The sequence below is a fragment of the Phaseolus vulgaris genome, chromosome 9 (genome assembly GCF_051622355.1).
Source record: "Phaseolus vulgaris cultivar YP4 chromosome 9, ASM5162235v1, whole genome shotgun sequence".
Lineage (NCBI taxonomy): Eukaryota > Viridiplantae > Streptophyta > Magnoliopsida > Fabales > Fabaceae > Phaseolus > Phaseolus vulgaris.
This window is the reverse complement of record NC_143506.1, coordinates 19108005-19133952: the sequence shown is the minus strand read 5'-3', so window position 1 is coordinate 19133952 and position 25948 is coordinate 19108005. Positions and strand designations below refer to the sequence as shown.

At 35.9% G+C, this 25948-nt stretch overlaps 2 protein-coding genes across 2 annotated transcripts; both read right to left on the bottom strand.

The window, feature by feature from the left end:
* Positions 1–8887: 8887 nt before the first annotated feature.
* LOC150025204 (uncharacterized) lies at positions 8888–9778 on the bottom strand. The gene has a single exon (XM_090295667.1). The coding sequence runs from the start codon at positions 9776–9778 to the stop codon at positions 8888–8890; it is 891 nt and encodes a 296-aa protein (XP_090151793.1).
* Positions 9779–19269: 9491 nt separating this feature from the next.
* On the bottom strand, positions 19270–25448 carry HB-8 (homeobox-leucine zipper protein ATHB-8). The gene is made up of 18 exons (XM_068624606.2): positions 24477–25448; positions 23898–24057; positions 23708–23808; positions 23468–23558; positions 22971–23066; positions 22764–22877; positions 22577–22660; positions 22320–22475; positions 22162–22236; positions 21915–22021; positions 21640–21835; positions 21344–21532; positions 21140–21220; positions 20610–20744; positions 20187–20512; positions 19987–20086; positions 19724–19873; positions 19270–19560 (listed from the first exon to the last, which is right to left on the bottom strand). Exons 1-18 carry the CDS (start codon positions 24692–24694, stop codon positions 19414–19416), a joined length of 2526 nt encoding a protein of 841 aa, XP_068480707.1. The 5' UTR covers positions 24695–25448; the 3' UTR covers positions 19270–19413.
* Positions 25449–25948: the final 500 nt, after the last annotated feature.

Genomic DNA, 25948 nt, shown 5'->3' with positions numbered 1-25948 from the left:
GAATCCCTAATCTGTTGTGATACTAGAGGGTCTAACAATTATATGATCTGATTACATATATTGTACTTATATTCTTATATTTCGATTTTCTGATCGATAACAATAAATATATTTGAACAATAAAATACTAAGCATTGGTATAAAAGGATTTGATCATCCTCTCAAATGGATCCATTTAATTTTATTGTTATTTTTTGAAGAAAAAAATTAAGTATTGCAATTTTGTTCATGCCAGACTGTCTCATTAATGTTTTAAACGAATGTTTTGATTATAATTGTTAAACAATTTTTTTTGAATTCATACTCAAATTGTGTTTCATTAAAGAGATTTTATATCTAAAAATGAAAAGATTTAAATTTGCACAATAATTGTTTGTCCTTGTTTGACATGTATCTTTAAAAATAACATTTTCCAAAAATAATTTTTTTTAAAATCAATCTATTCCTAAACAAATCTGTTTACATAAATCTTGTGAATATCAATAAATTGTGAATATCTCTCAGTTTTTTTAAATATAAGCAATTTGAATAAATTGAAAATTCCAAGTATCCTGTTTTGTGTTTTGGCATGAGGATTATTTGGAATGAAACAATTTTCTAATTATATTTTGATTTTGTTTTTACTAACCCATATTACAAATAATTCTTAAATTACAAATACTTTGAATTAGTTTCTTAAATTTCATAACAAAAACAAATTGGAAGATTGCAATCCAAGTTTTTTTTGTTTTGACCATCTAGCAAATTCAAGGATTTTGTTATTGTTTCAGAAAAAATAAATAAATGTTGGCCTACTTAAGGGGTAGTTTAACCTTTATACACAACATTATCCAGAAACACTACAAAAATCAGTATTATCTACGAATTTTTACCCACGAATCTGAATCTGTAGCTAAATTCAGCATTATCTACGAATATTACCCACGAACAACATTACATACGGATATTACCCACAAATTCTGAATCCATAGGTAAATTCAGCATTACATATCAACTATTACCCACAGATCTCTATTACCTACCAACTATTATCCATGAATCTCTATTACCTACGAACTATCACCCACGGATCTGTATTACCAACCAACTATTATCATAAAAATTATATACATAATATTAAAAATATTATTAAAATATGAATAATTTAAAATCATAATTAATATTCATAAATAATATAAATACTATTAATAAATTTAATATTATTTAAAATATTAATAATATTAATAATATTAATAATATTAATAATATTAATGATATTAAATATATGAATAATGTTATTAATTTGTATTATAATATTGATAATCATACTAATAAGTATAGTAATAATCATAACATGATAATAAAACTTGACTGGTGTATTGGTTAAAGCTTTTTGGGACATTTCTCAATGGACTTGGCTTTGAAGCCCACCTGCTACAGTGTAGTTCTACATTTTTTCACTACGGTTTTTCCTCAGCACAATAACGGAGGTTCTTTTAACTTTCGTTAAAATTCAAAGATTTATTGTAGAACCTCAATAAAACACTCTAAATTTCTCAAACTCCTATAAATAAATATAATTAAATCTATTTATAAATAAATAATTAAAAAATACATAGTTTTAATATATTTTATAACTAAATTCTCTAACATTTTGAAAGTGTAACTTCACATTACAAATAAGGCTTTTAAAGTTTAAAAAATTTATTTTGAAAACTCGGCAAAAAATAACTTTGTATAATAAGTATTTCAACAACTAATCTTGGATAATATGTATTTCAACAGTATTTGCATATTTTTTATGATTGATGGTACGTTGTTTATATAATTCCTAGTTTTTTTTGTTACGAGCTCATACTTCAAAAAAACCTGACTTATTTTGTTTTATCATTTGATGTACGTATATTTTATGTGCAATTTTAGTTTTAGTTATAATTTTTAATATTTAATTCTCATAATTTTAAACATTTTAAATTAAGGCTTTTATTTTAAAATGCATCTAATAATTAATTCCCTATGAAAGTGGGAGGTAATAAAGTTAATTTCTCCTTACAATATGTTCTTGCAATCTTTGGTCAAGAACACACATGACTTTGAAGTCCACATCTGCTAGATAATGCAATTATTTAGGATATATAAAGTATTGATAAACACCAATTGTTGCTGAGCTAGGTAACACTGGCTTGTGACACAAGTTAGGGCAGTAAGGTGATGAAAGAAACAATATTGAAGTAAGAAGAAGATAATGTCTTATTTAGTATTTTTTCTCCTTAGATATAATAGACATAAGTGTGGCTGAATTGTGATTCCTTGCTAGGACTGTCGTTGGCGGTCATTGCGCTGGTAACGGATAGGAGTGTGTCTACGGTGGAAGAGAGAGTGTTGTGCGGGAAGGAGGAGGAGTCGAGTAGCCATCTGTTCTTTGGTTGTTCTTTTGCTTGGCGAGTTTGGTGTTTATGTTTTAAGTGGCTAGGAATCCAGTTTGTGACTCATATTGAACCAAGGTGCAACTTTGATCAATTTAGATTGTGCTTACCTTCGAAGACGGGTCTGGTTGCTTGGAATACGATCTGGGTTGGGGTTATAAGTGAGATTTGGAGCCACAGGAATCGTATAATTTTTAATAGAGGAGTGGCAGACGAGAAAGAGGTCTTTGCGTTGGCACAGGTAAAGGCTTGGTCTTGGGTTTCAACAAATTCCCGATTAGTTTCGTTTTCTTATTCTAATTGGTGTTTGGCTCCTTTGGAGTGTACGAGGTTAGTTTCTTGAGGTTTTTTGCTTGGTTTTGTAAGGGGTAGAAGAGTTGGTCTGGTTTTTGGAAGGCGTTAGTTGGAGCTGGTTTAGCTTTTTTATGTATAAGGGTTGAACCACCCCTGAAGTGGTTCTATTTTTATTTTATTTATTTTTTATTGCCGATAAAAAAAACGGTGGAAGAGAGAAATTAGGAGGATTGTTAGAGATGGTAAAAAAACCCCGAGGAACATGTTCCTCATGGATGGTTTAAGGGACAAAATTACAACCCTGAATAAATGACTTAATTGAGATTTTAACCCTAAATAATATAAAAATAAATTCTCACTAAAACTATTTTTTCTTGTAGCGTTTTATTCATTCTAAACGTAAACATCTTATCTCTAATACTAATTTATTTTATTTTATTTTGTTAAAACGTCAACATAAAGTGTAAGATATATTTAATGTGATATTTTAAAATAATATTGTGATTAATAATTTCATTTTCAATTTTAATATAATTAAATACTTATTCTTTTATCAAAGAAGAAAGAACTACAATAAATATTAAGTATATTTTATCAATAAAAGAAAGAACTATAATATTTATATAATAAATGAAAGTAGTGAAATTTATTTATATTTTAAATATACATGTGAGTCCGAAACACAAGACTATATCTTGAAAGGGATATTGTAAGAAAAAAAGGGTTGGAACTTAATTTGAAAAATAAGGAAAACACAGTATATGCCAACCCCATATGGAAATGGAAGAAAAGAGTTTCTGATGATCACAGAAATCGGAAAGTGAATGCTCCTTTCATCTTTACAATAGAGTGGAACCCCAACAATTACACTTATTTTCTGGGACCACCATTTATTTGTTCAATACTGGTTTCATGATATCTTTTGTCCTCTTGCAGAACACTCTTTTCAAGAATTTACTACACAGTATAGAGCCGAAAAACAAACCAAAACAATTGCACTATACCAATAGGCATACAATCACGCAACTCAAAGTTGCATGCAGAAACTCAGTTTGACAGCGAAACAACCAACTCATTGAACATTTCAATACTGGCTTCAAATGCTTCACTATTCTTTATCTTGTTGGTGTATGTTAAACGCAATTTCCAAAAAGAGATAATTTAGAAAATGGTTTATTCTAAAATATACCCTGCATTTGGTATTGCTGCGACCTAATGATTCAATCACATTCAATGTTGTGATTGTCATAATAATACAATCACAAAATCTAACCAGCAGACAGACATTGAACAGAAACTTTTGATATTAAATACAATGACAATGATAAGGCGACGCATTTTTTCTTTTTAGGTTTGAATGCATATATACTGTAAATCACCTTTCGCCAAGTTATGATTATAGGACTGATAAAAGACATCGATTAGATTTTTTGCTTCTGGGGGACGAGACCCCTTTCTTTGTTTTCTTGATAATGCAAGTTTGAATCTATGATTCCTGTACATTCATAATCACTGCTTGGTCTCCTTTCATACATAACAAACTTAAATCATACTCAAACAACTCATCTAGTTCTTTTTGCTAATTGTATCTCTCTTGTTACATATATGAACGCATGCTAAGCCCATCATGATTATCCAAATTAATCACCCCTATTTCCTAACCTTTTCTGTACCTCCAGTTTAATAGTGGCTTCATACAAAATAAATAAAAACTGTATTTTATCCTGTGTATTTTAACTAATAGACAGTTGAGAAAAAAGTGATTAATTAAAATATTTAATTGAAAAAAATAAGGAAAGTGAAAATTCCACTGGAGTGTACAGAGAACAGGATATAGGGGAAAGGAGATTTTATCCCATAATTATGTACCCTAGACCAAATACATTTCTTAAGATTTCTTCTTTCTCATGGTATAATAAGTTGAGTAATCCTTATCTTAATTTGGGTTAGTGAGATTAAGCACTACATGCTTTCCACTTATAAGGTAAAGTGGTGGTACATTGGGGATCTTCCCAACCAGGCCAGACCACAAACTTTCTGGTGACCCACCTTCCTTCCATGTTATGATGATAGTGCTGAGAGTTCCCTTTTTTTAATAAATTTTGCCTTTTTTTTTCCTCCTTTTCTTTTGAACAATTTTTCTCTCATGCTATGGCCTCTAAGTAATGATGGTTATGCAAGAATCCTTTTTCCCTTTTGTTCAATCAGAACTCTTGGAGGGTTTCCACAGTTAGAAGATTCCATCAGTAAAGATGAGTCTAAGCATAAAAATATAAAACTAGCTGACATTATGAGGGGCAAACCAGCTAAGTCTGGCTGGCATGGATATGATCTGCTGCAATGTTTGTTTTTCTCAAAAGCCCCCCAAGATTTCAATTATAGCCCTCGGAGACCATGCAAAAGGTTCTTTGGCTTCATTCTTTCAAGTCAAAAAAGCCCCTTTTCTTCTGATTTTTTTGCTAAAGTCTTCTTCTTTAGTAGTAGGAAGTGTTTGAATTGTTAATGTCTTGGGATTTTTCTCTACTTTTCTTACTTAGTAGATCACAACAAACACAATTTTCATGAATGCTTCTTTCATAAAAGACAGCTGGCTTTTGTTTTCAGACTTTAATGTAGTTGATGATAGTATTGGCTCCACGTGCAACCCATCGGATATTGCATACATCCACCCACTTGACACAATTTGTTGAGTTCAAAGTGGAGAAAAGGGGTTAGTGCTATTGTCCCATGCATTACAAAAGTTCTAGTATGAAAGGTATGGTCATTCTTGAGCGTGAAACCAAGCATGGTACGCTACAGTGAAAAGAATACATAGGTACTGTAGTGAGGTAGTGAAACAAGATGTGAACATCTAATTTGAAAATGCTGCTTAGAGAATATATCCACTTATAACGTTCACTTGGAGTTGTTGAGTTGGAGTTAGAATTAAAACTATAGTGAGAAAATAAATGAGGATTGAAATATTTAATCATTGACTTTGAGCATGTAGCAGCACTTGTGCTTAGCTGAAAATGCTTACTGATACCCCAATTATTGTGACTTTCGCTTAATCCGATGTAGCAAATAGAATGGTTACACAGATCTTGCTTTGTTCAAATCTAGTCAAATGAAAGTAGCGATGTAGTGATTCTATAGTAATGAATCTAAAAGATACTTTACTTTTGTCTGCAATTTCAACTTTTTTTCCACCATAAGACCTGGTTTGTCTCTAATTCGTTAATGTGCTGGGTCAAAGATCACATCAACCTCTACACCTTCGAAAAACGAAATACACTTTCAGTGAACTTGGGTCGATTTCCTTTTCAATTTATTGTAACTATGGTAAAGTAAAACACAAAGCAGTGCCCTTTTGGTTATATATCTGCCATGTTATCCTAACCTGAGTTGAACTAGGTTTTGGTTCCTTATATGATGCCCAACTGTGGAGGAATAACTAGAAAAACAATGAAGTATTTTTTTCAAAAGCTTAACTTTTATACACAGTCTTTTATTCTCAACTTATCCCTATTACAATATTTAAATTGTGAGATTTTTTCTGTAACAAAATTACAAGAAATTAATTTTTTTATAATTTTTTCTGCAAAATTTTAACGTTGTACGAAATATGAAAAATATAAAAAATTGTATTGATTGTAATTATCACTAAGCTCATAAAATTAAAACTAATTTTAGAAACCAAAATAATTAGTTACTATTTGAATGAATTAGAAACTATTTTATAAATTAAAAAAATTATTGAAATCTAAACTAGTTTCTATTATTAATAAAAAAATTATAAAATAGTTTCTAAATTGGTACTAACCATTAGTTACCAAGATTTTAGTTACTTATTATCTTATATTTTAAATTAGTCTCTATTAGTCTTTTAGAAATTAATTTAGAATCTAAAATATTAATAACTAAAACCTAGTAACTAATTTAAATACCAATTTATAAATTATTTATAAATTATTTATAAATTTTTATTAATAATAAAAATCACTTTAAATACGAATAATTTTTTATTCTCTAAATTAGTTTTTTTTTTTTATCAGCAATAAAAAATCAATAAATGAGAACCACTTCAGGGGTGGTCCAACCCTTTTACAAACACACATACAATTTAACTCTTAACTCGACACCCAAAATCGCCGGTCAAAAGACCAACCAAACCAAGCGCTAACTAGCTTTACCGAATCAGCCGTATACAGGCCAAAGGATCCAGAACCCAACAGGGATAGGAAAAATAAACTTCGCGGGACTTTGCAGCAATTCAAGACCACACCTTTACTTGTGCTGAGGCAAAAACTTCTAACGCATCTGCCACTCCTCCATTAAAGACGACCGAGTTCCTATGCTTCCAAATTTCACTCACAATTCCAACCCAAATTGCCCCCCAAACATCATTAACCGAAACAGATGTCTGACTCAACCTGAATTGAATAAAATTTTGCATTGGATCCGAATGGATTACGAACGACATTCCAAGCCACTCAAAGCAAAGGCACCATACCCTCCAAGCAAAGTCACAAACGGCGAACAAGTGACTCGACGACTCATCGACCTTCCCACACAAGCAACATACAGGATTTTCAACCACCATCCCGCGCCTTACCAAATTAACCCTAGTTGCAATCCTATTTTCCAAAACTCTCCAGGCCAAGAATACAGCAGAAGGCAAGACTTTACACCTCCACAACCTACAGTAGGTCAGAGAGGACTCCCCATCACTAACCCTCCTTACCTTGCTATAAGCTGAGTTAACAGTAAAACTTTGAGACCCCTCAGCCTTCCAGATCCAGCTATCCACCCCTCCCACATCCATCTTCACCCCTTGCAACAACTGACTCAACTGCTCCTCCAACAACTTCTCCCAGTCAAAGAGGGATCTACGCCAGCACAAATGCCAAATCCAAACACCATTAAACCAGTTCCCGAACTCGGCCACCTTAGCAGCTTTAGCCGTGCTAAGCGAATATAATCTCGGAGACATTCCCTTCAGAGCACCACAATTCAACCAGCTGTCCTCCCAGAATGAAATATTTCCTCCATCACCAACTTTCCACTCAACCCCATCTTCAAAACTTCTGCCCCAGCCCACCGAGGCCCAAACCTCCTTCAAGTCTCTCCACCAAAGAGAACCCCTACAGGGTTTACCTTCCGCTCTCAAATTCCTCCATCCACCATATTTAGAGTCAAGAATCTCTTTCCACAAACCTCCCTTGGCCGACCCCCACCTCCAAATCCACTTGCCTAGCAGGGCCAGGTTAAAAGTCTTTAAGTCAATGATTCCAAGACCCCCGTAGTCCCGAGGCTCGCAAACCTTATTCCAAGAGGCCCAAGCAATCTTCCTTCTGTCAGAACCCCACCCCCAAAGGAAATTTCTTTGGATCCGAACTAACTTGTCAACCACCCCAGATGGCAGTTTGAATAGGGACATAAAGAATAACGGAACTGAGGAGAGGACTGACTTAATCAAACAGATCCTCCCAGCCATCAACAAACACCTGCCTTTCCACCTCGACAGCTTGCCCTGAACTCTCTCTAACACCCCGTTCCAGAAAACACTGCGCTTATGGCATCCTCCTACCGGTAACCCTAAATAGACAAAAGGAGTTACCATCACCTTACAGTTAAGAGTAGCTGCAAAACGCTGAAGCGAACATTGATCCAACCCCATCCCGCCAATACTGCTTTTTAAAAAATTCACCTTAAGCCCAGAAGCGAGCTCAAAGCAAAGCAAGATAGCCTTAATATTAAAAACACTTTTGGTATTCGCTTCGCAAAAGAATAATGTATCGTCAGCATATTGTAACATACTAACCTTCTCCTTATCTCTTCCAACCTCCAGACTATCAATCAAATTCTTCTCTTCAGCCATCCTAGACACCCCAGCCAACCCTTCTGCAACTATAAGGAAGAGGAACGGAGCAAGCGGGTCACCTTGACGAAGTCCCCTCCGAGGAGTAAATTCCCCAGTTGGACTGCCATTCACTAATACAGAGACTGAAGCAGATTCTAAACAACACTTTATCCATCGAATCCATTGAGCACAAAAACCCAATCTTTCCAACATATAATATAGGAACTCCCAGCTAACCGAGTCATATGCTTTTTCATAGTCAACTTTGAAGAACACACAACTCTTCTTTTTCCTTCTATATTCTTCCAGCACCTCATTCGCTACCAGCACACTGTCCAACAAACCCCTACTCTTCTAAACCATTATCATCATCCCGTGCGTCTAACTCATTAATCCTCCTTTGTAACTCCTCACTAGCAAGGTTCACATCTCCAAACACTTCTTTGTTCCAGATTTTCAACTCTGCTTTAAGCTTTTTCAACTTTTCTTTGAAGACGTAAATTCCACTTCCTTGAACATCAAAGTTTTCCCACTTCAATCTCACAAACTCTTTAAACCTATTATCTTTTTGCCAGACATCCAAACTCCTAAAAGGTCTCGGACCCCAGTCAACAAACACTTGCTTAAGGACAACTGCACAATGATCCGAGATTGACCTGTTTAGGACGAATTGTTGACAAAGTGGCCAAGCTTCGAGCCACTCCTTAGACACAAGAACCCTGTCAATTCTGCTTTTTACCAATCCATTAGGCTTATACCAAGTAAACTTCCTACCAACCAGCGGGATATCTACCAACTCAGATCTTTCTATAAATTCATTAAATCCCTTTATTTCTCTAAAATAATCTATCACTGAGATCATACTCTTCCTCTCCTCTTGTCGTCTAACTGAATTAAAATCTCCAACAACACACCAGGCCTTAGAAAGTTGATTCGACCTGAACCCAATGATCTCTCCCCACATCACTTTCTTCTCCCGTAGGGAGCCAGAGCAGTAGACATTCACGATGGAGACATGTAACCCATTGCCTATCTTCCAAAGGCCCTCAATGATAGAGTAATTCCTTCCATTGACAAAACTAATTATCTGAAAAGTCGTACTGTTCCAGATCGTAAGAACCCCTCCAGCGCTGTTTACCGCTTTGTTTTCAATCCAATCAACATCGTTATTTCCCCAAATAAGACATACTTTCTCCCTACTAATTTCAGAGCACTTTGTCTCTTGTAAGCACACCATATCCGCCCCTTCCTTGCTTATCAAATTACTTAAATACTTTCTTTTCACAGTGCCTCCTAGCCCTCTGACATTCAAGCTAATTATCTTCATCGACAAACTGACTGTTTCCCCCTTGACTTCCTCACCTTGCGACCATCCCGAGACGTCAAAGCTTGTAGACTACTGATAACTAAGTTTTCTCGCCCAGGGTGGGAATACCCAGCTTCTTTACCAACATTCCACACACTAGAAGCTTCGTTCTCGTCATTTTTCACCCAAAAAATTCTGTTGCAATTTTTAATTGCACTGTCAGACATGGCTAGAGAATCGTTTCTCATAGTAGGTTGTTGAACCAGAAAAATTGCCTGATCCACCCTTACATCAACCAGATTATTATTGTCACATAGGAAATCTGAGAGGACAGACTTATCCACTTCTAGATTCGACCCCTTTCTGGGAACGAGGAGCAAGGAGTTGTTTGCCTCCGTCCCACCAAAGGACCTTGAAGGGTTATCTAAACCCTTCCCCTCCATAACCAACAGAACACCTTCAATGCCCTTCTTCTGACCACTGACCAATCCCTGCACATTTCCTCCGTCAGCTACTACCACATGACCTAATATCTCACCACTTATTCCATGGTCTATAGATGCCACGTCACCCATTCCTACCTCCCTCACACCAGATTGTTCCAACTCTCCCAACCTTGGGCCTAGCCTAACCGAATCTCCTACCCAGCCCACGCTTTCCTCGTGGTCCAAAGCACCAACACCACCGAGACTCTCTTCAAACTCCTCCAGCCACGTGTTTGAAATGGCCTTATTTAAGCCAGGATGGCTTTTTGCATGCCCTACTTTAATGCTGGGAATGTGAGTGGAACATTCCACATTCAATGGGGGCAAACCACATGCCATCATTGACCCACTCTCTCCCTCTTTTTCGTCACCAACAACCACAACATTCCTTATATGCCCCTGCTCATTAATACCAACCTTTGAACCAACCAACTTTTTTGATTCTACGTGAACTCCATTTAAAGAGTTGGTCACGCCTTCATTAGCAGCTTTAACACCCATTAATTCGTTCTCAACCACCTCCACTACATGAGCCACTTCCACATTTAATGCTGCTTCGTTTTCCGCTGCTCCTCCATTAATCCCAGGGTGAATATTCTCGATGGGGCCCACCACATTTACTACATGTTCTTCTTCGTGACTTACACCCTCATTCATGGTCACGCATGCTTCTTCATTGCTCACTTTAATTCGTAATAAACCCCTCTCAACCATTGGCCACGCCTCTAACCCAAGAGCCTCTTCTCCATTAAATACAGCTTCGTTTTTCGCTTCTTCTCCATTAATCCCAGGGTGAATATTCTCGAAGGGGCCCACCACATTTACTACATGTTCTTCTTCGTGACTTGCACCCTTATTCATGGTCACGCATGCTTCTTCATTGCCCACGCTAATACGTAATAAACCCCTCTCAACCATTGGCCAAGCCTCTAAACCAAAAGCCTCTTCTCCATTAAATGTAGCTTCGTTTTCCGCAAGTCCACCAACTACCTCATTTACTACACCTCTTACACTCTCTTGAGGCCCTTCAGATCCGTATTTCTGGTGTTTTTGACCTAAAGAGACCACATCCTCCTTACATTGGACTGTTACCTCCTCGCCCTCACCACTCCCAAGAACTTCATCGACCACGGAGCCCACTGAATCACGTAGGCTTCCTCTCACTCCACCATCTTCTGACCCAGCTTCTGAGTCCTCCTCAGAGCACCCACCATCCCACTTGCCAAAGAGGTTTTTAATCTCAAGGTCAAGGGCACTTACTTCCTCTTCAATCAGCACCTTCCAAGGGAGACCGTTAATGCATACATCTAACACCATACTAACTGGGCTAGCGACGGGAACCTTCACCTGAAAACGAGCGAACTCTAGAACTTCCTTCTCCATAGTTGCCTCGTCAATCTGAATCACTTCTCCAACCAGAGCCCCTATATTAATAAAACACTGAGAGCACCAGAACTGTAGAGGAATACCTCTACAACGAACCCAGATGAACCTATCTGTGACTGCAAAACGCACCATCCCAAGGGACGACCGACAGAAACAAACCATCGAACCAAGCTTTATTATCCAAAATAAGTTTCCTAAGAACACCAGCATCATCACAAGATAGCAACACAAATCTCTCCCCAAGAAATCGTAACTTCACAATGCTTAAGCCTCCCAAGACAAAACTTTCCTTGATCGTCTGTATGCATGAGTGGTCCCTAATACACCCAATAAAACAACCTTCTAACCAAGAGGAAGAAATCTCTTCCAGAGTAAAATTAGTTAGACTCGCATTCTCCTTTAAACCACTTACTGAAACTCCCGAGACGACCTGAGCATAGGATGCCTCCTGTTTCTGCTGCACCTTCGGCTTCCAAATGTTCCTAGGACGCTCCGGTCTCTGATTGTCATGCCGAACATTCCTTATCATCTCGTTCCTCCGGTACTTGGGTATATTCACCCGTAACTTCCAAGTACCAATCCATATAGCATCTAACTCCCTTTCCAGAGAAAGGGCGTCGTTCACTCACTCCTTGGAACCTGACAAAACCAAACCTCCGTTTCCTTGCATTGAGCTTTCTGGATATGAAGACATCCAAAACTCTTCCCCATCTTTGAAAAACTTTCCACAGGTCCCTTTCAAAGAAATGATCAGGGAAGTTAGTGAAGAAAAACGATACATCAGCCATCACCTTGCTCTCTACCTCACCGGAAACCCTCAACCTCACCTTGCTTTCTACCTCACCGGAAAACCCTCAACCTCACCGTGTTTCACTCATGCTCTCTGTACTTCTCCAATCAAAAACATATTATACTGTATGTCTCTCTAAATTAGTTAGTTAATATAGTGACTAATTATTTTTTATCTTTAAAATTAACTTTTATTTAATAATTTTTTTTTAGTGTATATTGTTAAACTCAATAAATTACCTACATGATGTAATTGGATGATATAATTTACACTATTATTTTTTTTATCAACAAATAATAAAAATGAATAAATAAGGGTATTTGAGTAATACCCAAACCCTTTTACAAAAAGTCTTCACGAAGCTTCCCAAAATAATTTACACTATTATAAGAAACTCTTTTGCTTAAAAGGTTTAAATAGCACATGTAAATCCCTTGCTTATATATTGAGGGATATATTTATAACTTATAGCTAGTTTATTGTTATTGTCTGAATCTTAATTAATATTTTTTAATTTTTAAAGTTTATATTTTACATTTCAAGTATTACTATTAAAATATTTATTTATTTTTGGCTAAGATTTTGAATAATTTTTATTGAATCTTTTTGTTAATAATTAATAGGTCATATAAGAAACTTTAGATATATATTTCCTATTAATAAGAGATTAGACCAACTATCGATACAAAGTCTCTTTATCTTAAGTCAAGTAGACAAGTAAAGAGGTTTGTCAAGTGAAAAACCAATAAATGATGATGGAAGTTGTCTAATCGATTTAAAGTCCTAATCTTACTTATCGTCTTCCCTTGATTTAAATTACCTTAAAATTTTACTAATTCAATAATAAAATTACAAATTGAGCTAGGAGCACGATTCATCAGAAAAAAAAACTCTTCATATTCCATAAAACATCATGAAACAATCAAAACATTTTATGTCAACCCAAAGAGTCATTCTTATGCCTTTTGAATGGTCAACCCATTTAAAGTTTGACTCGCAGAGCCATATATTTTGAGATTTTTTTGTCGATTAGTTTAATTTTGGCTTATAGTGCCAGGAATTTTGTCAACTCACAGTGCTAGGAATTTTGTCGCTAGTGTCAACAATTTTGTCGACTGATAGTGCCATGAATTTTTTGTCGGCTAGTAGTGCCATGATATTTATTATTGATCAGCAGTGCCAACAAATTTTTGTTGACTCATACTGCCAAGAATTTTGTCGAATGGCAGTGTTAGAAATTTTGTCGACTAACAGTGTTAGGAATTTTTCAACTAGTAGTGAAAGGAATTTTTTAAGGTGGCATGAAAGGAATGTTTTCAACTTGATAATACTACGAATGTCAACTAGTTGTACAAAGAATTTTGACGATTAGTAATGCCAGGAATTTGTTTTTTCAATTTTTGATGATATTTTTGGTCGATTGGCAGTGCTAGAAATTTTGTGGACTGGAAGTGTTAGGATTTTTGTCCATTAGCTATGTCTGAACTTTTTGTTGACTGGTAATGTCGAAATTTTTGCCCACTAACAATGCCAGTAGTTTGTTTTTAGATTGGCTGTGCCAGAACTTTTTGTTTACAATCAATGCCGAATTTGTTGTCGACTCGCAATGCCTGGAATTTGTTTTTGACTTGTTTTCAACTAGCGGTGTCAGACATTTGTTTTTTAGTGATAGTTCCAAGATTTTTTTGACTTGTTTTCGATTAGCAATGTTAGGCATTTGTTTTCAAGTGATAGTTCCAGGAATTAGTTCTCGACTCACGTTTTTTTTACTAGTAGTGCCAGGAATTTTTTTTCGACTTGCACTTTTTGTCGATTTTTTTTTTCACTAGTAATGTCAGGAATTAGTTTTCGATCAAAAGTGTTAGGATTGTCAGGATATTTTTGTGGACTCGAAGTGCCAGAATTTTTTTGGGGACTCAAAGTGCTAGGAATTTTTTATCAACTCGTATTGAATGTTATTCAATCATAATTTATGTTGTGTATGTTAGGATCATGTGATGTAACTAGCATATGAATATGTTCTTGTAACAGTCTAGAAACAATCGTCTTCTTTCTTCTGAACATGCTGACTTCTCGGTCTTCTCTCTCGGTTTGGGCTTTCGGTCTATTATTCCTTTGATTTGGGCTTGGGCTTGGTTTGTAGACTCTTACTCTTTGGACTCGGTTAACTGGATCTCTCGGTTCTTGGTCTCGGTCTCCTCTCACAGATGGGTGCGTGTATCTGAAAGGTGCTCCAATGCCAAAGTCAGAGTTGATATTAGTTAATTATCAGATAAATTCACTCTACTATCGATTGTTTTAACACTTTAGTAGAAAAGATTGGAGCTCAATTTGCTACAAACCGGCCACATCATCTTATATCAATTGCCTTGGTGAATATAAGGCAGGAAAAAGGAGAATCGTTGAGAATATCATGGAGTGCTTTGGAAAAGTAGTGTTGAGTATTCGAAATCTTAGTCCGGAGATCACTATACATCTTATCATTACAACACTAAGGTCGGGACCATTCATCGATAGCCTAAGGCAGGAAAAAGGAGAATCGTTGAGAATATCATGGAGTGCTTTGGAAAAGTAGTGTTGAGTATTCAAAATCTTAGTCCGGAGATCACTATACATCATATCATTACAACACTAAGGTCGGGACTATTCATCGATAGCCTTTGTAAAAAACCGACAACAAACCTTGATGAGTTAAGGCAGCATGTATCAAAGTTTATGTATATGGAAGAGTTGAGGGAGTTTCGAAATCAGGTGAGGGTGGATGTAGGAAATGAGAAGAAAACAAATGAAAGGGAAGGAAGATATTAGAATAGAAGGCGTTATAAATAGGTGATCAATCCAAGAGGTAAGTACAGTGAATTTATCTGATAATTAACTAATATCAATTTTGATTTTGGCATTGGAGCACCTATCAGGTACACACACCCATCCGTGAGAGGAGACCGAGACCAAGAACCGAGAGATCTAGTTAACCCAGTCTAGAGAGTAAGAGTCTATAAACCAAGCCCAAGTTCAAATCAAAGGAATAGTAGACTGAAAGCCCAAACTGAGAGAGAGAAGACCGAGAAGTCAACAGGTTCAGAAGAAAGAAGAAGATTAATTCTAAGCCCTTGCAAGAACATTTTGGCACCCACCGTGTGGCCGAGAAACAAGACAGCTGAGGAAGTAAGCAAATATGAGTATAAGAGGAGAACAGTCTGGGGAGCAGGGCGATAATCAGAATGCCATGTCAATGGTCATGCTTATGTAGTTAGGAAGAGAGTTTGAAACATTAAAGAAGAGTAGTGAAGAAAAGTTAAGTATGTTAAGGGCGGAGAATGCGTACATGAAGAGGAAGTTGAATGAAAAGACGAATTTAAACACATCATTTGAAACTATTCAGCCAAGATCACATATCCACAAAAGGGTAGATAATGAGGAAAGCTTTGAAGCTACAAGAAAGAGAATACCAGAGACTTCTGGTACCTTTACTAGAATATTTGTTAGAAGGCATCAATTTTCTGAAGCCATTGTAGAAACCCCATTGTCTTAAAATTGGAAGAATTTAACCATGGAAAAGTATGATGGAAGTACAGATCCTAATGAGCACATTGAAGTATACACAACACAAATAAGTTTGTATACATGGAATGACGTCATTCTATGTCGAGTATTCCCCACAAATTTGAAGGGAGCGACTCTGAGTTGGTTTACTCGGTTGCCATTGTTATCTATCAAAGTTTGGAGCTCAAATTGCTACAAGACGGTCACATCATCTTATGTTAATTGCCTTGGTGAATATAAGGCAGGAAAAGGGAGAATCGTTGAGAATATTCATGGAACGCTTCGGAAAATTAGCACTGAGTATCTGAAATCTTAGTCTGAAGTCACTATGCATCATATGATTACAGCACTAAGGCTTCGACCATTCGCCGATAGCCTTTGTAAAAAACCGACAACAAACCTTAATGAGTTAAGGCAGTGTGCAACAAAGTTTATGTAGATGGAAGAGCTCAGGGAGTTTCGAAATTAGGTGAGGGTGGATGTAGGAAATGAGAAAAAAACAAATGAAAGGAAAGGAAGATATCATAATAGAAGGTGTTATAAATAGGTGATCAATCCAAGAGGTAAGTAGAGTGAAATTATCTAATAATTAACTAATATCAATTCTGACTTTGGCATCGGAACATCTTTCCGTTACACACACCCATCTGTGAAAGGAAACTGAGAGATCTAGTTAACCCAGTCTAGAGAGTAAGAGTCTACAAATCAAGCCCAAGCCCAAATCAAAGAAATATCATACCGAAAGCCCAAACCGAGAGATAAGACTAAAAAGTCAATAGGTTTAGAAGAAATAAGAATATTATTTTTAGGCCCTTCCAAAAATAAAATATATATTAGTTACATCTCACATGTGTTTTCTATAATGTTTCTTTTTAAATTAGATAATACTTCTATAATATGCTGCGAAAATAGATGATACTGAAAAGAGATAATATGTAGGTAGTATACTCAAAATTAAATAAGTTTTGATGAAACTACAAAGGACAACATCGTTATTTTAAAATTATGGGCAAAAAATTAAATAATTAAATCTATATAAACTAATGTTTCTCGCATTGTAAACTAAAACTATCAAAACATAATTAAGTCTTTCTATTTTAAAATATTAAATACGCGCTAAATTGGATAAAGAAAATATAATCACAATATATATATATAACCAATTTAATTCAACTTTAAATAATTCTCACTTTTTTTTTAATTCAGAAGATTTTTCCCTTGAATGATTTAGTGAGAGTCCTGTGATCTCAACTGAGTTTAATATATAATAGTCTTTTATGTTTTTTAAAGACTATATATTAAAATATTTTTTTCACTTAAAAAAACATATTTTGAAAACTTGTAATGTATTATATTTATTATTTGTTTTCAAATATATACTATAAAGTAGAACTAATTAAATTATTCAGTCTCGTCATGTTAAAATTTACGTATTATGTGTTTTTATCTAATTGTGTCTCATATATTAGCAAGAATAGTTAAATCGTGTTTAAATTAAATATTATACAATACCAAAATTTTAAATAAGTAAATAAAAAAAACACACACACACACGAAGTGACTGATCAAGTAATATGTTTTATTTTTTTAGGGTTTTGATGTTTGGATAAGAGAGAGGATTTCCCCCTCCTCTCCTATTGGGCTACCAGGTGCAATAAAACTGTTCTTTATGGGCTATTTCTTCCTACACCTCCATAGCTTCTCCAGACTATTCCATAGATAAGGTGAAATGACCATTTTATCTTTAAAAAATATAATATAGTAATTCTCTTATGCAAGAAGATTTGTTTCACTGCCACATTAATAAAGGATGAGAAAATGCTTCAGTGTGTAATTAATCATACATTTTTCCACTTCCTATTACTTTTTTGGCTTAACTAATTATTTAGTTCATATTTTATCTAGTATTTTGTTCTCTAAACTTGAATACAACATAATTTTCTATTCGCTATTTTTGTTTGTTTGTCGTAAAAGGTTTAGCATCCTTTGTGCCATATACAGTTATACTACTTTAATGTCGATAAAAAAAAATATTGGAAAAAAAAGTGTATGCAAGTGTAGATACTAACAGCATTTTTTGGACTACTGAAATCTAAAATTTCAGTTTCTTTTCTAGAAGAAAAAAAAAAGTTGTTTGTCAAATAAGTAAAACGTTTTATTTTCTTGAATATGAAAATTAATTATTTAAGATTATTTTCTATAATTTTGTTCCTTTTCAGACTTGCGTGCATTTTTCATGTAAACCCTGATTTTTTTTCTCATCCAACTGGAATTAGTTATACTGAAATCATTTTCAGAAAATTTATCTCAACTATAAAAAAATAATAATAAAAAAAAACTGATTTTTTATTATATTCAATTAGAACAAAAAGCAATTACTAAAATAATCTAATTTCTGCAATTATTTCAAACATAAATAATTAACTAAACCAAATTTGTTTTGTTGCTAAAATATTAGTTTGCGTTATTTTTTTCAATTATTGTTTCAGTCTTTTATGTTTTTTATGTTTAGGGTATTATTTATGTTTTCAAAATGGAATAGTTTGGCTCCTCTGACAACTTAAACTAGCATTAGTAAAAATAATGATGACTAAATTAATTTATAACTAATCACAAATTTTAAAATTTAATAAAAAAATGTCAAGGAAGAAGAGAAAAAGGACAAGAAAAAAAAGATGGATAAGAAAAAGAAAAAGACTAACAATAGGAAAAATACAAGGGAGGAGAAAGGAAAATTTAATGATTGTAAAGATATTAAGAAAATAGCATATTACCTTCTGATACATTTCCTCTTACAGAATGTTCTCTGGTTTGGGAGACATTGTTTAGTTGATTTTTCCTTTGGCGCCATTATTTGAGCATGGTGACCTATTGTTTTTTTTAATTATATTTTATTGTATTACATAAGATAATTTGCATTATCTCTTTAGTTTATATTAAAGGACATTCACATTTGATTTTTCGTTCAATACTAAAGTGCATATTTGTTTTCTTTATATTTAGTAATGAGTCTAGTTTTCAGGAGTCATGAAATTACTCATGTTAAAATTTAAGATTGAGAAACAACAGTAAACTTCCCTGTTTTTATTAAGGTTGCTCAGCCAAAGTTACGTTGTGGTGTTATAGTTATTGACTTGCATTCTATTATCATACGAAGAAACAGAAATGATTATATGCAGGAATACTAAAGAAGCATAAAAGAAAATGAAGAGCAATAATTAAACAAAGAAATGGGGACCATAGATAGAAGTTGGAGGCGCATATGCATGGCCACTAGCGTTTAAAGCATTCTAGGGATTCGCCAAAGTTAAGATACTCCTGTGCTCTACTTTTCTTTCCTACATCCTATACTATTTAATCTGTCAGACAAAAGACCAATTGATGAACATAAAACAGATGCAATGAGCAGATTCTTCTTCGTTTAATACTTTCCATGCAACTGCTCTCTCATAGGACACTGGCCTACCCATGCTCGACAAACAGATTCCACCTTGAATACACATGAAACCCTGCACCAAATAATAATCATACATACACAACATCCTTACAAAGTCAGCTCCAACTGTTCCCAGTAACAATTAGTTAATGATTCAGATGTCAAACTATACATGGTTATAATTAACCATGTCAAAATGTTAGAAAGATAAACATAACCAATGAAGAGGTATATACCTGCTGCATTATCTGGGGGAACTCGGTGCACAGGGTTTTCTTCCCATTGTCATCAAAAATCTTTTCCAGGGTTATGTCTTGAAGTGCAACCAAAGTTGTTTCAAGCATGTCAAGTCCAGCTTGATTTGCAAACGTAAAAACGGGTAATGCCTGACAGAATCATATATATTATAAATATTAACATTGTAGAATAAGACATGTGATTATGGTAATAAAACTCAATAGACTGTTTTTTTCAAAATACATATACTAAAAGAAATTACCTTTAAAGAGCAGCACAAAACTGCATCTGAGTGATGCCAAAGAGACTTGAGAATGGACTCACTGCCTTCACATTTAAGAAGTTCTACCCCTAGATAGAACCTGCCAAGCAAACAATCATAATAGCACGTGTCAGGCTATCATAGGTCATGCTTCCTTGGTTATTCTCCAAACTTCAGCTATAAGGTTTTAAGTGACTCACCTATAGCTGTTACAGATCCATCGAGCAAGTGTTTGAGCCTCAGGAGTGCCAGGTGGTAAGTGAAATGCATTGTGAGAACCAAAACGCGAAGGAGAAAGAGCTAATGAAACCCTCTGAACAGAGGCAATGATGCTACGAACATATTGTCTGGCCATGGTTGCTATGTTCTCTTGAAGGTGGACTTCGAATGCAAACTGGAATGCTATTGTCATTACAGATTTTGTGCTCCCAGAATGACCTGAGTTGTCACCAGCTGCTTTGTTTGCTGTGGCTCCAACCTCAAGTGCAGAAGCCAGATCAAGTGTCCGGTTCGGACTAGCAGCATCCTGCATCATATCACACATAAGACTACCATAATAGCAAAGAAAACAAAAAAATCACAATACTTACTCAGCACAATTTTTTATCAGCAAATAGACTTACCGAGCTAGAATCAAGAGGTATAATGCGAAACCCAGAAGGTAAAATGGGTGCATCATCAGAGAAAGATGCATCTATTGGAGCAAAAACAAGCTCTGCACTGGTGCCAACTGCATGCTCATCCACTCCACTGCAAAGCTGTGGACAGTTGCGACGGTATGGTCTGTTAGCTGTGTTCTAGAGGTAGGAAATAACCTTCTAAACTATATGTAGATGTAATTGTGACAGCTATTCAATTAAAATGAAAATTAACTCGTGTTCACACTTCAAGCATGCATCCTTAGTCTAAAATAGTCCTACAACTGTGCAAATCCCCATTCCGGACATGAGATCTTATCACTCGCGAAGAGAGGAAACCGTGACTAATTTGGTAGCAAATGAGTGAAAAGTTAACCAACATAAGTGAATTTATTTTTAAAGTAACGAAAATAAATTTTAAAAGCGATTTTTTTGCTCTCAATTCGGGAATGCAAAGACGTAGTACATGGAAAGAAATATGCCGAAGAAAATAGTACTGTAAAATAAGTACTTACTTGTAAGAGGAAAACATCGCCAGGTATAGACATGTCGTCCCTATAGTAGCCCATGTTTTCAAGCTTAATAACCTCCATGAACTGTTTCAGAGATCAAGTGTCAGCGACGAACCAATACACACTTACAGAAAACCATTTGATTTTATTTTTGAAAGAAAAAAATGCTAAATTACAAATAGTATAGTCAAGGAGCAAATAACTTGCCTCTTCATGCTCAATTGTGTGGGCTAATGGAAGAATAACCTGACCCCCAAAACCTCCTCCTGGTCGGGCCCCTGGCAAGCTACAGGGACCAGCTTTAATAGCAGCAGCTGAGTAGGCATCAATGCTGCTATCTGCCCATTCTGATCGGTGCTCCCTCAAGAATCTAAGAAGAATTGCTGGAGGAACATTCTACAAGGACATAGAGAGTATGAGACAACTAAATACAATAAAATAAGATGGAAATTGGAAAGGACATGAATCAAATTATATTGATTGAGTTATTAAGTGTATAGTACCTGTAGCAACATGGATGCTTTGGCACATAGCACAGAACTGCTCACAGAAGGAAATCCATTGTTGTTATAGCCAAGGTTAGCTCCCATCATCTTGCTAGGTGAGGAATTCACTAGAAGGGTAACATCATCAATGCCATCACTTTCTAACATGGACCAGCCATCATCTGCAAAGCCATTGACAGCTTCATTAAAGCCCCTGCGCAAAAAGGAGGTTTATAGTTAGATTACGATAACTAGCCAATTCCATCAAGCGAAGGACAATTAGTGACACAAACTTGCTCAATCTCTGACTCAGTGCACGTAAAGCTGCAGGCCTTCTTCCCCATCCTGTTACACTTGGCTGAGAAACCTCTTGAGAAATCTGCCTCAAATTACGTAAGGCCTGAATGACAATTACAATTACAAAAACCCTTAGCTGGTGAAAATACAAAGGCTTATAAAAGCCACACGTTTATGATTCCAAATCGTTTTAAGTACCGTAAGTGTGTAGTGAAAGCTAACAGGCAGAAACAAACGACTTACCGCCATAGTGGTCCTCTGAGCTAGCAGCATTGATGACTCATAAAGTGGGCGCAAAACTTCAGGTACACTCCATGGCTGAGGCAGAAAGTAATGGTAATTTATCAAACCAGCAAGAAAGAACAATTTCACGTCACTTTATAAAGGTTTATTTGACAAACCTCTAGAACCATATGATCTACAATATGGATAATGGACCCCCCTCCTTCGCAAGGTCTTATCAGATACCCACTTGGCAGCATGTCAGCTCTAACAAAATGCTGCACTGGAGGCATAGCTGGACCATTCAGAGTATTGTTGAGTGATCTTTCACAGACCTAACATTGTTTAAATTACATGAGGCGTTAGAGTTAGGCTGGGGAGGAGAACGAAAAGTTCAGAACTGTTCTGAAAATAACAAAGAACCATTATTACATACCACTAGACTACCATCCTCCAAAAGTGATGTGTAGCGCAGCAACCAGAAGTCACGACCAGGTGCTAAAGTTGTTGGCGCATAAAGCTGAACAAAACAGCATATGTTGAAATTTGCATTTACTAAGGTTTGCAAATGTACTGATTTTCTGAGAGATGCAGAATATATTGTTAGCTATAGACTATAGTACCTGCATGTAAAGTAGCTCAATGGTTCCACCATTTCCAGTGGACATGACATTTAGAACGTCCACAGTTCGGCAATCACGAAACCATGAGAGCCTATCTTTGAGGATTTCGGCAACCTGCGGACAACATTTTCATTTTCAACAAATGCTTCCACACACAATTCCATAGGATTAGTCCTCTGAATTGAAAACAAAGAGGAAGAAACTCACCCTGGCAGGTTCTAGACCCACAAGGCCGCAGGCACGTGCGGCCACTCCAGGGCAACCGTGAGAAATAGCAACGATTCCAATGGAATCCGGACCAGGCTACAAACATTCAAAACAAACGTTAACACTAACATTAAACACACAAAATATTAAATATTGCACGACATTAGAATCGTGCTTTCAAATTAGCCCACGCAAAATGGCATCCACTTTACCCTTTAACCAGATAAAAGAAACAGATCATTGAAAGTATGTTCTTGGAAACTCTAAATAAAATCAATTTGTTTAATCGATGCTTGAAAAGAAAATTAATACGAGGCATTAACAAATTAGGAAATAAATAAGGAAACAGTTGAGTGCGTAGAGGGTAGGAACTAGGGAATGAGAAGATGGTGTTTAATTAACAAGTTGGTTTGGTTAATTGAATGTGGATGTACTTTTTTCACTAAATGGAAATGGAATTAACAGTTTGAGAGGAATGAAAAGGAAAGTGCGGTAACCTTCATCCCGGGCATTTGGACCCACTCGACAGCAGTTCCAGTGGCCTTTGAAAGAAACTCTGCTAAAGTCTCCTCTGCAATGGACAAAAGTCTGCAGAATAGAGACAAAGACAACGCAAAGCACGAGAATAATAATATTCCATCAGTACAGTACAGTGACAAAGATAAAACATAGGATCCAACAAGAAATGTGAAAAACCAGACTTTTCTTTTCAGTTTCACAGTTCACTATTCACTTACCCTGCAGGGCTGGCATCCCTTGGTGGATGCTGCGGCGTCAAGTGCCGCTGACCGCTCGTCACCACCGACTCACAGCTCGTGTCCGTCGTGGCAAGCGTCGCCTGTGAGGAAATGATTGCAATAGATATGAATATGAATCTCCGTTCTGAGTAGTATGTGAGGAAGAAAGAATATAGTATGGTTTTATTACGTTCTGTGTCTGTTGGCGGAAAAAGCTGTTTTCATATACCAGCTGTGACACCTGCTTCTGCAATCTGTCGTTTTCTTCCATCAGTAACTTATTCATTGCTGTCAGCTTCCTGTTCACACCTTGCAGCCGTGACGCTTCTTTCCGCTGTTTCTCTCTGCACCTGCAACAACCAACAAAACACCATAATCACCCTCTGAAATTATTAACCGCGAAACTTCAAGGCCTTAAATCATGAAACAAGACCAAGAAGATAAAAGAGAGAAGAAACAAGAAACAGGAACTTCGGTTGGTGGGTCTTGAAAAATGAAAAATTACCACCATTTTTTTTTAAATCTTTGTCAAAGAAAATAAAAACACTGGTTAAAGGGTAGAAAAGGAGACAAGAGACATAAAGAGAAGATTAAAAAAAAAAGATTTACACAAATCAAACAACCTTTTGATAAATTAAATTACTTTCAAATTTCAACACAACGTGTGTATATGCAGATGAATGTTGAAAGTTAAGCAGGTAGAGAGAAGGTGATTAGAGGAAGAGAATGAATTGAAGGAGAATAGGGTAGGAGCGAAGTAGTTAGTTACCTTCGGTTTTGGAACCAAACCTTGATCTGTTTGGGTTCGATGTTGCAGAGAATGGGGCACTCCCTTATGAGCTGTTGGCGGCGGAGGGAACTTGGTTTGGGGCATTCATGGTAGAGCCGTTCCAGTGCTTCCACCTGTTCAGGTGTATAGCGCACGTACTTGCCGTTGTCCATTGCCACCTTGCTCCCATCTTTGCAGGCCGAACTAACCGCCATCATCCCTTCCCGATTTATTTGGTTTATTTATTTGAATAACAGAAACAAAACAAAAGAGGAGGTTTCATGAATCAGAAGATGCTCTGAGAAACTATGGGAGTGGTTTGAGATCAGTTGGAGTTGGACATGAATGAGAGAGAAGGAGAATGAAACTGCAAACTTAAAAGAGGTACTACTCAGAGTTTGTCTGTCACAGTTGTTGGTTGTATTGTATTATATTGGATCATATATGGCAGAGGAGAGAGAGAGAGAGGGAGGAATAGGAAGTGAATGGAAAAGGTCGTTTTTCTTTATTTTGTGTGTGTCTGTATAAAGAATGGAAAAGGACGAGTGCGGGGTATGTTGGGATTGGGACAGAGAGATGGGGTTGCTTATAAGAGAATAACCCCAAATATCAGACAGAATAAGCAAACATATTTTGTTTTCACATCATTCTACCTCTGCTTTCTGTTCTTCTTTAGCTGTTTTGCCTGTTGCTTTTGCTGTTGCTTTTCTTGCACTACTTCATTTTGGCACTTTCCAACACTTGGAAAGGAAACCCCACTCTCTCTCTCTCTCTGACTTTGTGAGAAACAAATGGGAAAAAAAGTGCCACCTGCCCTCTCGCTCACGACGCGTGCGCTGTAAAAATGTATAGTATTATTGGACGTTGGAGAATGCACAATAGACAAAACCCGATACGTTTCGTTTCATTTCTATGTATGCCACTGCCACTGTCAAAAATGTGCCATGTCCTTCCTTCTCATCAAATATACCCTTTGTCCATGCTGTCTCATAATTTATACCGTCTATGCATGGTCCACACTCCACCATTCTTTTTTCTGGCTTTTATCCATCACAGGTTTTTGTGATTCATTACGTTAACAACTTCCAAAGAATAAATATAATGAACAACAACCTATGTTTTATTTGTTTTTTGCTTTTCCTTTTTACTCTCTTCTTTGTTCAAAATCAAGATACAAATTACTCCATGCGTTGACATGCCCAACTGATCTCAACTATATATATACACACACCTCAAACTGATGCAATGGTCGTCGTAGATCACGTGAGCACAAAGACAACTGTAGTTTTCTTTGTCTTTTCCATTCAGAAAACACAGCATCTTTCATGATATAGCTAATTACATTATGAACAGTAAAAGTCTATCATTTTTTGGCATTTGGTTACTGATGTTAACGAAAAACATAACAGAAATCAATCCTTTTTATTATGAGAATGGCACATAAATTTCTTGGTGGTCTCTTGATTAATTAA